Genomic DNA, 13,288 nt, shown 5'->3' on the forward strand with positions numbered 1-13,288 from the left:
TCCACCAATGTGTGCTTTGCATTACCGAATGACATACTGCACCACTCAGCTGTAACACTACTATGTAATGCATTTACTTGACCAGTATGAATAATGCATTTTATGGAGTTGTTTCATTGTACTCAGGAGTTAATTTTAGTTACATTCACCACAAATATAATTTGGACCTTGTAATCCTTCGGGTATTAAATAATGTAATGTACATTTTAATATGTGTTGAAACCACAAAAGCTTAAAGATCTTGATTAAAATTTAGTATGGGACAGATTTTCTCAAAATAGCATTATCACACCTTGGAATCATGGGTAATAATAGTATGTCTCATTTTAATGAAATCTACTGATTCAACATTATGATTATTTGAAAGATGTATAAACAGTGGGTACGGAAAGTATTCAGACCCCTTTTAAATTTTTCGCTCTTTGTTTCATTGCAACCAATTGGTAAGATCAGAAAAGTTCTTTTTTTGCTCTGACAGAAATGTAGATGTTTTTGCTTTGTTATTAAACAAGAAAAACTGAAATATCACATGGCCATAAGTTTTCAGACCCTTTGCTGTGACACTCATATTTAACATCTAATTAGGAAAGTACATACCTGTCTATACAGGACCTCACAGCTCAAAGTTCATGTGAGATCACATTTCAATCATGAGGTCTAAGGAACTGCCCAAGGAGCTCAGAGACAGAATTGTGGCAAGGCACCACTCTGGCCAAGGTTACAAAAGAATGTCTGCAGCACTAAAGGTTCCTAAGAGCACAGCAGCCTCCGTAATCCTTAAATAGAAGAAATTTGGTACAACCACAACTCTTTCTCAACCTGGTTCCACGGAGTCAACTATCACTGCAGACTTCTAAAATGGAAAATGGACTGTGCCAAATAAAAATTATTAGCTATGACTCCACCAAATTAATGCCTGTAAAAATCAGCACTTCCCAGTGGATGCATAGAGACAAATCTAATATTTTAAGGGGAAATCATAAAGATGTAGCATTGGTTAACATAACTGGCTTAATCTGTTAACCAGACATGATAAGATAATCCTTTATTAGTCTCATAGCGCTGAAATTACCAACGTTACAGCAGCAGAGAAAGTACCTAGAGTACAGTACAAACAATAACAGAGCAATAATATTAGGGATAAATCAACAAAAAGAAAAAAGTGATACAAAGTTCTCTATTCAGTCTGTGGATGGGACCTGCAGCGACCGGGTAGGTGGAGGACAGCTTACTTCTGTTTGGGCTTTGTTGGTTGAACAGCCTGATCGAAGCAGGGAGAAATGACTTTCAATAATGCTCCCTTTCACACTTGAGGTGAAGCAGTCGGTCACTGAAGGTACTACCCATTGCCACCACAGTCTCATGCAAAGGATGGGAGCTTTTCTTCAGAACAGGTTTCTACTTACACAGTTTGTCCAGTCTGCTCCTGAGATGCTGCTTCCACAACAGACTACACCAAAGAAGATGGCTGATGCCACTACAGATTTGAAGAAGGTCTTAAGAAGTGCCCCCTGCACTCCGAATGCCCTCAGCCTCCTCAGCAGGTATAGCCTGCTCTGACCCTTCCTGTGAAGTGCGTCTGCCCAATCCAGTTTATTGTTGAGGAGGAAACCTAAGTACTTTTAGGACTTGATTGCCTCGATATCGGTCCTCTAGATGACCAATGGCTGAGAAGGAGGATTGTGCTTACAGAAGTCCACTGACTATCTGCCAACATGTATGCTAAGGTGGTTTTGCTTGCACCAATCCAGAAATTCCCAGATCAATTCTTTGCACTCCCTGTTGTTCTCGCTGTGTACAATGTGAATAGGAAGGGATCCAGAACTGTACCTTGAGGTGCACCTGTACTACTAATCACAGTATTCGACAAACAGTCCTGGGCTCTCACATACTGAGGTCAGTTTGTGAGGTAGTCTAGGATCCAACTAGAGAGATGGTAGCACAGTCTGTAGTGTAAGTGAATAGAGTGAACCTCCCATTTTCTGTGATAATGAAGTGTTAACTAACTTTAAGTCATGTTAACCAGCGCTACTTTGTATATTAGGTGATTATGAAATATCCACAGAAAAACTCTTGATACCTGGCAGACATAATGGGGAGCAGGCTTCCATAGTTGGAGGTCCCAGAGGTGAGACCCACATCTATAAAGTTATTTGAGATATATTTAGCGAATACCAGAAATTAGTACTGTATACCCCTTTAAGAATTCAATAAAATTTAAAGGCTTGTGAACTGTTTGGTGAGTAAAATACCTGAAGGATTTTTGAAAGTTGCTAGGCTACAGCATCTTCTTATTACACAATTGTATTGGCATCAAACTAATCGGATCATATAGGGTCACAATATTACCGATGTCTCCTTAGAGTATAAAAAAACTAGAACCATCAATAGGACATGGCAAACATTAGAACATTTTCTAAGGTTCATAAATGGCTTCATTTTTGTCAGTGAAATCACTTTTCAACAGACCCTTTAAATGGTTAGCATCCTTTGTTTATTTATAAAGATTAAAAATGGATGGAGCAAAATATATTTCCATTTCTGAACTTTGCTATTGGTCTTCTGGTTGTCATCAATATGTGTAAAAACAGCAATGATGATTTCTTCCCTAACAGCATAGATGGAATATTAAAGGGCACCTACCACCCCGATTTTACCTATAAAGGTAGAAGGGGTGGTAGGTGGATGGATGGGACATGAGGATAGCCCTTTTTTGGGCTAATCCTCACATCCCGGGTGTCTTTTACAAAACTTTATTACATGTATATGCTAATTTTTTTATGTCGCTACTGGGGCGTGGAGTAGCCGGACATGAGGCTACTAGTCGCGGCTACTCCACGCCCCAGTAGCCGCGTTACTCCGCCTACCAGGTAATCTTCGGCCCGCAGCTCCTGGTAGCCAATCAGGTCGCCAATCCTCTTAAAAACTGTAAAAGCATATCTGAAGGTAGTGACATTTACACTCAACATGGAGACTATATTTAGTATGCTTTCTGTATTAGAAAGCTCCTCAAAAGGCTAAAAGGTATCTGAGCAGTAACAAATAGAAATGAACTCAAATTGTGAGAGCATAAAAGGCCTAATCATCACATGTCGAAGCCAATGGACTTAAGACTTTGTGAGATAGGGACAGAATGGATATTTCATAGAAATTCCAAAAAAGATAACAGTTGCCCATTGGAAGTCTGTTCCCCATTACACTTACTTGATCCCTTATACGGGGCTTAAATTACAGTATATATCAAAATAGCCAATCTTAAAAAAAATATGTCCATTATTTATCTGATAATGCATATCCTAAATCTTTTGTTTTAACAATTGCAAAATGAAGTACTGTGATTCCATGGTATGGTGCAAGGACATGCATATACTGTAAAGCATTATGAATGATGCACTAGCATATATTTAAAACTAACATAGAAAATTACAATACAAATAAGCAAATAAATAATACTGAAACATAAGGTAAGTGAGTGACAATGAGGCATAGATGATGAGCCCAGCAGTAATTGACAAATTCATTCCATATTGTAGTATCAGATGTCATAAGCAATTACACCAATTCTGCCTGTTTATATGTTTGAGGATGCAGTGAATACTAAGGGGGCTTACAAATACAGGCGGTCCCCTACTTAAGAACACCCAACTTACTCATGATCCCTAGTTACAAAAGGACCTCTGGATGTTGGTAATTTTCTGCACTTTAGCCGTAGGCTACAACAGCTCTAACAGTTATCAATGGTGTCTGTAATGAAGCATTATTGTTAATCCTGGTTCTTTTGACAATCCCACATTTTTAAAAATCCAATTGTCACAGAGACCAAAAAAATAAGTCTGGGGCTACAATTATAAAATATACAGTTCCAAGTTACATACAAATTCAACTTAAGAACAAACCTACAAAACCTATCCTGTATGTAAAAAATTACAATACCAGAATAGCCTTTTGGATTATTTTGAAAAATATATGGTGTTATCATTTATTCCCCCCGCCCCCTCCAAAGAAAGAGATAATGAAAGTTAATTAATTAGTTTTATGTAGCCAAAAATATGCAAAAAAAAACCTATGTTGGAAAATGAAAAAGTTAAGAGCAGGCCATAAAGGAGTAATGCAGCAATATCTAAAGAAGACAACAGACACATTGTTATACTTACTGTATATGCTGCCATATATATCAAACAATACTCTTAGCACTTAACCAGATATGCAATACCACCATACAATATCCAGTTATTGCTTCCATTAGTATACACAAGATCCTATAATTTAATTTGCCATTAAATGCTCAAATAACACTGCAATTGAGTATCAAAAACTACCAAATCAGTCTACCAAATAAAGCTCAATTGTTATACCGTAGCCAAGTACTGGAATTCCCAATATCCCAAGATCTCCTCTATGGTTGCTCCTAGGATTGTGCTTAGGGAAGTCCCTGGAAGATTTAGGCCCTCTGCTGCTTGCCCCCTGCTTACCGCTATAATTGCTCCAGATGCAAACCAGGGACACTTTCTTAGGAGCAGTTGGTTTCAGCTCTGAATAACCTTCAATAAAGGTATTAACTCTTTTTACTGTTCTCTTAATAATAGAAAGCTACATTTGACCTATAAAGCCAAATCTAATCACTCAGGATGGTGGTCAGTTAGGATGTATTGAGGAGCACGTAGCAGTGATTACGTATAAAAAATGATTAAACAGTAAAGCTTTGAAAGTCACAGAGAAAGTAGAGGCTCATATGATGGAAGTTTAGAGTTGTAGTATAAAATAAAGGACAGTGAAGGGCATGTTGTTTACTTCAACAGATCAATTTCAAAGTGCAAGCAGTTGACCATAATAAAGCGGAGGCTGGCATGGGAATATTGAGAATAAAATGAAACAGTACAAGCTAAAACATCTTCTGAAACATTGAAAGAAAACACATATACAAAAATGTCTTTAAAGATGCAAGCAAAAATGTAACTGATTTGTGTTGTGCCTAAACAATTGTGAAAAACAAAAGAATAATCCACCTGAGAATTCTCTTCTTGTTTTTTTCCTGAAGAAACATGAGCAAAGTAGTATGTAAAATTTAATGTTACTTTACTTTTCCAGTCTCCTTCTTGTTAATCACTTGACCATATTGTTTGATGCACTACTCAAGCTTATATTTTTGGGTCTTAAACAGATTTCATCCACACAGGTACCGCCATTGGGAACTATCATTTGATATTCATCATTCTCATTTTTTTGCCTGACAGAACAATACTTAGCCAGAACAATTGTTAGCCATCTGCGATATTTTACTGACAGACCCCTAAAAAGCACTGGCTGAACAGATGTCATCAGAGGAGCAAATGGTTGCTAAGTTCATGTCAGGAGTAAGACCTTCTCATTCTGCAACCAACAGATGGATAGTCATGTCATATCCAGGACATTAGGCTGTGGCTAACAGTTTATACCAGGTTACTTAAAACAGGGAGACCGCAGTGTTTTGTTTTTGAAAAATAGATAGAGATGAAAAAAAGGTTTGTCAACCAGTTGCCTACCGCTGTACGTCTTTATAAGTTGCAGTGGTAGGCAGTTAACTTTAAGATGAGCTCAGGTGCAGGGGAGGAGGAATTCTAAAGCAGCAGTTTGTGTTAATACAATGAACTGAAAGTGGCATAAGAGCACTTTAAACACAGCTTCATGCTGGTTTAACCTAAATTTCATCATTACATCATCTTTAGAGATGTTATTTCTTGGAATAATATTTTATTATTTCATTATTTAATTGTCCGTATTTCTTATGTCAGCAGTTCCCAAAGTGAAAAGAAGCTATCAAGATTTGTAACTTTTATCTTCATTTAAAAAACAAAGGCATACCATTTTACTTACCAGAGCTAGAATAAACATAGTCTTCTTCAAGGGTCTCAGGAGAAAAGAACCTTCTTAGAATTGTTCTCAGACATCTTTGGTCCCATGAATCAGTTACTCTACCCCCATATGTTATTTCTCCTGCAAAAAAAAGATTGTGTGGCATTTATATGCTGTGCAATTTTTTTCTGCAGTTTCCTACAACTTGTCAAATGCACTATTCACACATATGCCCATAATACCTATGTGGTAACATATGCAGGCAGAAAGCAGCAGGTAAGCATGCAGATATTTGAACTTTCATTCTGTATGATGCTCATAAAGATAATATATCTCTGAAATAACATTTTATATAGCTATAACTGAGGCCACAAATATAGATTTGCAGGCCCTATAGCAAAAAATCTAGTTTGAACAAAGCTGCTTAGGTGATATAGGCATAGTTGCATATCATGTCAAACCAGGTTTACTTGGATCAACCTGATAAAATGATAATGGGGGCTCAGCCCCCATCAGCCCTATGGAATAAGATCCAAGTAGCCATCAAATGGGGTTCAAATGGGGTTCTGAGACCTTTTTATTGTGTCCAATTTTGTGCCAATTGGAGGACCCATTGCTACTTTTGAGGGTCAATCAATCCCTTGAAGGGTTATTCCCATGAAGACATGTTTCTTAAATGTACTCAGGATAACAAAATAACACATTCTCTAATTTACTGTTATTAACAATAAATACAGCATTTCACAGATATAAGTCCAACCTGTCTCTATCAGTCCTGGTGTACACAATTCCAGTTACCCCTAGACACAACCCTGTAAATTCTGAGTTAGGGTCGTACAGCACAGAGCTTACACTGACACATTCACTGATTCACTTCCTGCCAGCAAACATCACATGATGAGGAAAGAGAAGCTGCAAACTACAATCTACAAGCAGAAAAGTGATCCAGGACTAGGGGGTGGTAGGCACATATTTGTGAGAACAGTGACACAGACTGTCAGCCTCTGTCTGTCATGCCTCTGTCTGTCATGCCTCTATATAAAAAAGCATCTCATCATCTTTGATGTGTCTCATCTTACCTTCTATATGTCAGTGTGTTAGTACAATGTCAGAAGTCAGATGAAAGTGTATATACACCTGTACCCTGCTAATCTAACCACATTGAAACCCCACAGAACTAGATTGATCATAATGTGTCTGCTTAGAGAGCTCCCTGGAATTTTTCACTGAGCAGCCTAGGGAGTGATAGGAGCTAAAACCGTAATAAAACTGAGTAACATTGTAAATTAAGGGATTAAAATGATCTTTATTGTGAAACATCACTAGGGGATTGAGATTTGAGACTTTTCTTCCGTGGAAAAACCCCTTTAAGTTAGTTTGTCCTTTAACCCCTTTAATTAGTCTCGAGAAATGTTTCAATTAACAGATATTGTGATAAAAGTTTAGGAAAGTATACTGTATTTAGAGCTGGGAAGAGAAAATATATATATCATAAAACATTAAACATGTAACCAGTTTACCTGTTATGTAGGTAAGTGCATCCCATGGTATTTTTCCTTCCTGACAGTATAGGTTTAAATTAAGTAAAGCACACTCTCTGTCACTGTCAGTAAATTCATAGCAGATGTTCCATCCTAATGGTCCAAACTTCTTCCTCTCCTAAGATCAAGTTTATAACATCTTTATTAAGTAAAGCAATTCAGAATATGGACACACAATTCAAAGTTACAAATAATACATTTGTCATTTTTTCTTTTAGTGTAATTTCACTTCACTGTGTCCTAGAAAAGTAAGGGGAAAAGTTACAAATCTCATGTAGAGTAAATAACAACACATTGGGGGAGATTTATCACAAGTGTCTGAAGTAAAACTGTTCTAGTTGCCCATGGAAACCAATCAGAGCCCAGCTTTAATTTTATAAGCATTGTGGGAAAATAAAAGCTGAGCTCTGATTGGTTGCCATGAGAAACTAGAACAGTTCTGTCAGACACTTCTGATAAATCCCCCGCCCCATTGAATCAATTTCCTTGAAATGATTGAAGAAGTGAACCTTTCAACCTAAAAGAAAGTTATATTGTGCATAATGTATAATCTTCATGCAGAAATTTACAGAGCAGAAGCAGCAGAGCAGGTTGTACACTGTGTCCTATCTGCATGCTGAAGATTGTATACCTTTAACAACAATAGGGGAATGACGGTTTCTCATTAAATGTTCAAAAGCACTGTGCAATAAATAAGTAGGTTTTGGTTTGCAGTTTGGGCACTCATTTTTTAATATGTTTGTCATCACTTCTATAAAACATCTTTAAGATACATAGATGAAATAATTTGTCCTCATCAATAAACCCCAAAACACTTCCATCAAGGAAAATTGAATTGTGGTAAAAATGTTTAGACAGCACTTCATTCTCCGTTTAGCTACAAAAAAGGGGGTTAAAACATTAGCAGTTAGGTCTTTGAGCTCTATGATACTGCTACTAGACGTTAATAAATGTCCAAAACAAACATATTGAAGACATTCCATTTATCAACGAAGATAAAAGCATTTGTTACCTTTCCCTTATGGGACAGGACAACTACCCAGCCTCTGACAATGATCTTTAAGAAAGTACTGGTTTTAATACTACACAACTGCTGTTTTTCGAGAAGCCATTGTGCCTTGTGTGAGGGAAAAAAAATTTCATTTGGCCGAACCTAGGTCACCAGCCGACCTAAAGCTGATTCATTGGATATAAAGATATATCTCTTATTAACAAAGAACATTAATATTTTAACTCAAAGGAGTTTTCTACTTTTCCCAAAAATTATTGAAGTAGCAGTCTTTTGGGGAAATCTAAGAAAAAGCTATACTTACTCCTCTGGAGTGCCTCTGCCTCCTGCAACCCTGCTCCCTGGGGCCCGCTGTCAATGATGACATCAAATTTCATAACACCTGACGCCGCCAGGGACCAGGAACCAACGACACCCCCTGGAGTGGTAAGTATAACATTTGCTTCAAATTACCCTCAGGGTTGACACTTCAGTTCAACAATAGGAGCTCTCTCTTGTGTCAACTAACACTATTGGCCAAGTTATAACTTTTGGTTAACAAGTTATAGATTCTATTGCATCCGCTACACTGTATGATTTCCAAAATGCCTTCTTTATTTTTGCCTATTATGTTGTTTCTAAGAAATTCTCATTTTGATCTGCTAATAAAGCAGTTTGAGACTTCGGATGTGTGCCTTAGCACTAGGAGCACTGCTATTCCTGCTTGACATACCCACTTTATCAGATACACACAAGAATTGTTTTGAATGAATGAGTGCTGCTGGCAGGAGAGGAATGGGTTTCTGACAAGAATATCAGTTATCCAGGTGTTAAGGGCATACTTTTGGCGCACCAACTGTCTATCATATAGATTTCAAAAGGAATCAGTCAGAATTGGCATAATGGACAGAATTGTATCTGTAATATGCTGCCAGAACCTTATAACACTTAGGAGAAGGTAGTAAATTCCCTTTAAGTCAGTCATGATAATGAGTGCTACATCAGTAGATGTGTATGTAGATAGATAGATACAAAGAAACAGCAGCACTCCATGTAGTGAATGAAAAAACAAGTGGATTTATTCCAAACACATCGCAACGTTTCAGCTTGTACATGAAGCCTTTGTCAATAAATATATATAGGCAATGAGTAGAAGAATCATATGTGTAAGGTGTAAGATTTATCAGAAATGTCTTAAATAAAAACAGTTCCAGTCGCCCATGGAAAAATGGCATTTTATAAACCGCTCTGGAAAATGAAACTTGAGCTCTGATTGGTTGCCATGGACAACTAGAGAAGTTCTGCTGTCAGACACTTCTAATAAATCTCCCTAAAGATGAAATGGCAGTCGGAGACAGAGACAGTCACTGGAATGAGAGTGTCAGAGACAGTCACTGGAATGAGAGTGTCAGAGGCAGTCACTGGAATGAGAGTGTCAGAGACAGTCACTGGAATGAGAGTGTCAGAGACAGTCACTGAATGAAAGTCTGAGACAGTCACTGGAAAGAGAGTGTCAGAGACAGTCACTGAATGAAAGTCTGAGACAGTCTGAAGATACATATAAAATATTTTTTGTTATCCAATTCTATTTTGTTATAGCTAAGTGCAGTTATTTACTATCCTGGGCAATGCCGGTCAGTCCCCCTCACCACAATTTCTATTAAACAAAAAAACACATACCAAATTATTGCTATTACCTGTTATTATAAAAATGAGAAAATTTGATATGGAGTAATGAATATAAAGGTTTAATTATAAATTTCACTGAATATTGGCAGAGCCGTTATCATGCATACATTATCTGTTATAAAAACTAGTGTTCTGAAGCTTATGAGAATATTTGACATTGTAGACATAGATCCAAGGGCATAATAAAAGCAATCCTTCTGCACAGATTTTATGTACAGCTGCTGCAGCTGCTACTGTGAAATTGCAAATAAAAAGAAATGATTTCCCTACATGAATTGCATTTGATCATAGTAATGGATCGATCAGAACATGTTTACATCATATTCTAAAATTAGTCTAAATAATAAGAAAACTCAATAGGTGCTTTGGTATGTTAATATATTTCAATGCATGTTAAATAAAGATAAAAACTCACCTGAATGATGGCATGGAAAAAGCAAATTCCAAAAATAATTCTCCTCCATTTTCTGCCAAGCAGATGTTCTTCAAAGAAAGTCGGAGTAATTTCTGTAAATGCGCGACGGATATTAGCACGGAGACCTTTTGGAGGCTCATTAGTAACCTGCAACAAAAAGTCATTTGCTGAAAATGTAATGACCTCTTTATTGAACATTGTTTTTTTAACATCTCATTGTCCCCTTGTCTATGTCAATTATCTGGATTCCATATTGCAGCAATTCAGTGCATTTCGAGTGGCAAAAAATGTCTGACCGATGCTAATCAAAGGTGGACTTTCTAATTTCAGAGCAAGTGTGTGTGGTGAATTGCATCAGTAACAAAACATTACATCTAACTATATCTGTGAATATTGCTTTTTACAGCCGGTTATTTGTTCTATTTTACTCCAGCAAAGTTTATTTAACCCCTTAACGCTGAAGCCACTTTTCACCTTCCTGACACGGCCCATTTTTTCAAATCTGCCCTGTGTCACTATAAGTGATTATAACTTTGGAACGCTTTAACATATCCAAGTGATTTTGAAATTGTTTTCTCGTGACACATTGTACTTCATGTTAGTTACTAAATTTTGGTGGTATGTTTTGCATTTATTTATGAGAAAATCTGATATTTGGTGAAAATTTGGAAAAATTCTCAATTTTTGAAATTCAAAATGTCCTACTTTTTCCACACATGAGTCATAACACCAGAAAGCATAATAACTAACATTCACCAAATGTCTACTTTATGCCTCCATGGTTTTTTATACATACTATCATTTTTGTAAGCTGTTATGGGGCTTTGAACATTATAGAAACTACACCCCTCAACGTACGTAAAACAACTTTTATGAAGTTTGTTAACCCTTTAATTGGTTTACAGGGGTTAAAACAAAATCGGATGCAATTTTGAAATTTATTTATTTTTTTACTAAATGAATGTGTTTTTCATAAAATGTACAAATTCTCAGTGGATAAAATACCAAAACGCTCCACAAAATTTGATACCCAATCTCTCCCGTGTATAACCATACCCCATATGTGGTGGTAACCTGCTCTATGGGCACACGCCAGGACATGGAGGGGAGCTGCGCCATTCAGAGCAGATTATGCATTGTCACTTTATAATGGCTATACAATCTTTATTTTTTTGGATATATAAGGGCTTATTTTTTGCGACATGAGATGCACTTTACAAATACTTCATTTTAGTGGGCCTGTAGCTTTTTGATGAGATTTTATTAACTCTTTAATGTATGGAGGAAAAGAAAATTGTCAATTTTGGGTTCTTTTTTTTGTATATTTTGGAAAAAAATTATATATTTTGTATATTTTGGGGGTCGTACACCAAACACTAAAAATACTATAATATTTTTATTCTCTAGATCACTACGATTACGGTGATACCTCATTTGTATAGTTTTTTATATATCTTACAGGAAAAAAACAAATATAAAGAAAATCTCATTTGTTTTTGCATCGCCATCTTTTCGGAGATATAACTTTAATATTTTATGGTTGACAGTGCTAGTTTAGAGCTTATTTTTTACGTGTTGAGTTGTTCTTTTCAGTGGTACCATTTTGGTGCACATAACTTTTTTTTTATCACTTTTTGGAACATTTTTGTGAAGGGATTTTATGAAAATTTACATTTTTGGCGAGTTTTTTGCGTTTAGTTTTTACGGCGTTCACCGTACGGGTCCAATAATGTTTCTGACTTATTATACAGATTGTTACGGACGCGGCGATACCAAATATGTGGGGTATTTTGGTGATTTTCAGTTTTTTTCACTTTATTAGATGTGTATGGGGAATGTTTCTGTTTAGGGGGACTTTAACTTTATTTAATTAATTCTTTTTATTCAAAAGTGTGTTATTAGTGTTTTTTACTTTTTTTCTTTACTTTTACAGGTTAGCTTGAACAAGTGATCCACTGATCACTTGTTCAAGCTATTCTCCACCTAATACAGTGTAATACAGATGTATTACACTGTATTATGTGACACACTGAGCATGCTGCGCATGCTCAGTGTGTCACAGCCGGGTCCTGCCAGAAGGCACGGACCCGGCTCCCGGAAGAAGAATCGCGCAGCCCCGGGCACCGGCAGTCCCGGGGCTGCGATCAGAGCAGCGGACCCCCCCCCGGTAAGCGCCGCGGGGGGGTTCGATTCCAGCTAAATGCCCCTGACACGCCGCGGTCAGCGTGACCGCAGCGTGTTAGGGGTTAACACCCGCGATAGGAGAAATCTCCGATCGCGGGTGTTAGAGGCAGGTGTCGGCTATAATATATAGCCGACACCCGCAGCTTCTGGCGCCGGCTCCGTTCAGGAGCCTGCTCCAGAAGCTTGACGTACTATTACTGCATTTTGCGGGAACACACCTCCCGCCATGCAGTAATAGTACGTCAAATGTCGGGAAGGGGTTAAACTACCACCACACAGCTCTTTCGGTGTAAAAATAAAAAAAGTTATAGATTTTTGAAGGTGAAAAATAGAAATGAAAAACAAAAAAGGGCAGGTCGTTAAGGGGTTGATAAAAATATTAAAAAGAAGTGGCCCCAATACTGACCCCTGTGGCACTCCACTGGTAATGTCAACCCAATCTGAGAATGTGCCATTAATCAGGACCCTTTGTTTTCTATCACTAACCCAATTACTTACCCAAATACATAGATTTTCCCCTAGTCCTAGCAGTCTCATTTTATATACCAACCTTTTATGCGGCACTGTGTCAAATGCCTTTGAAAAGTCCAGATATACAACATCCACAGCATCCCCCAGATCCAGTCTGGAACTTACTTC

General features: G+C 37.3%; 1 protein-coding gene across 1 annotated transcript in view; it reads right to left on the minus strand.

The window, feature by feature from the left end:
* Positions 1 to 13,288, minus strand: part of DNAH6 (dynein axonemal heavy chain 6) — a 192,235-nt gene that overhangs the window by 21,311 nt on the left and 157,636 nt on the right. The window contains exons 67-69 of the mRNA XM_072115444.1: positions 10,466 to 10,612; positions 7,353 to 7,491; positions 5,854 to 5,973 (exon numbers count right to left, since the gene is read on the minus strand). Coding sequence (XP_071971545.1) covers positions 5,854 to 5,973; positions 7,353 to 7,491; positions 10,466 to 10,612 — 406 coding nt within the window. The remainder of the gene's footprint in view (positions 1 to 5,853; positions 5,974 to 7,352; positions 7,492 to 10,465; positions 10,613 to 13,288) is intronic.

Source organism: Engystomops pustulosus, chromosome 1, assembly GCF_040894005.1.
Source record: "Engystomops pustulosus chromosome 1, aEngPut4.maternal, whole genome shotgun sequence".
NCBI classification, from domain to species: Eukaryota; Metazoa; Chordata; class Amphibia; order Anura; family Leptodactylidae; genus Engystomops; species Engystomops pustulosus.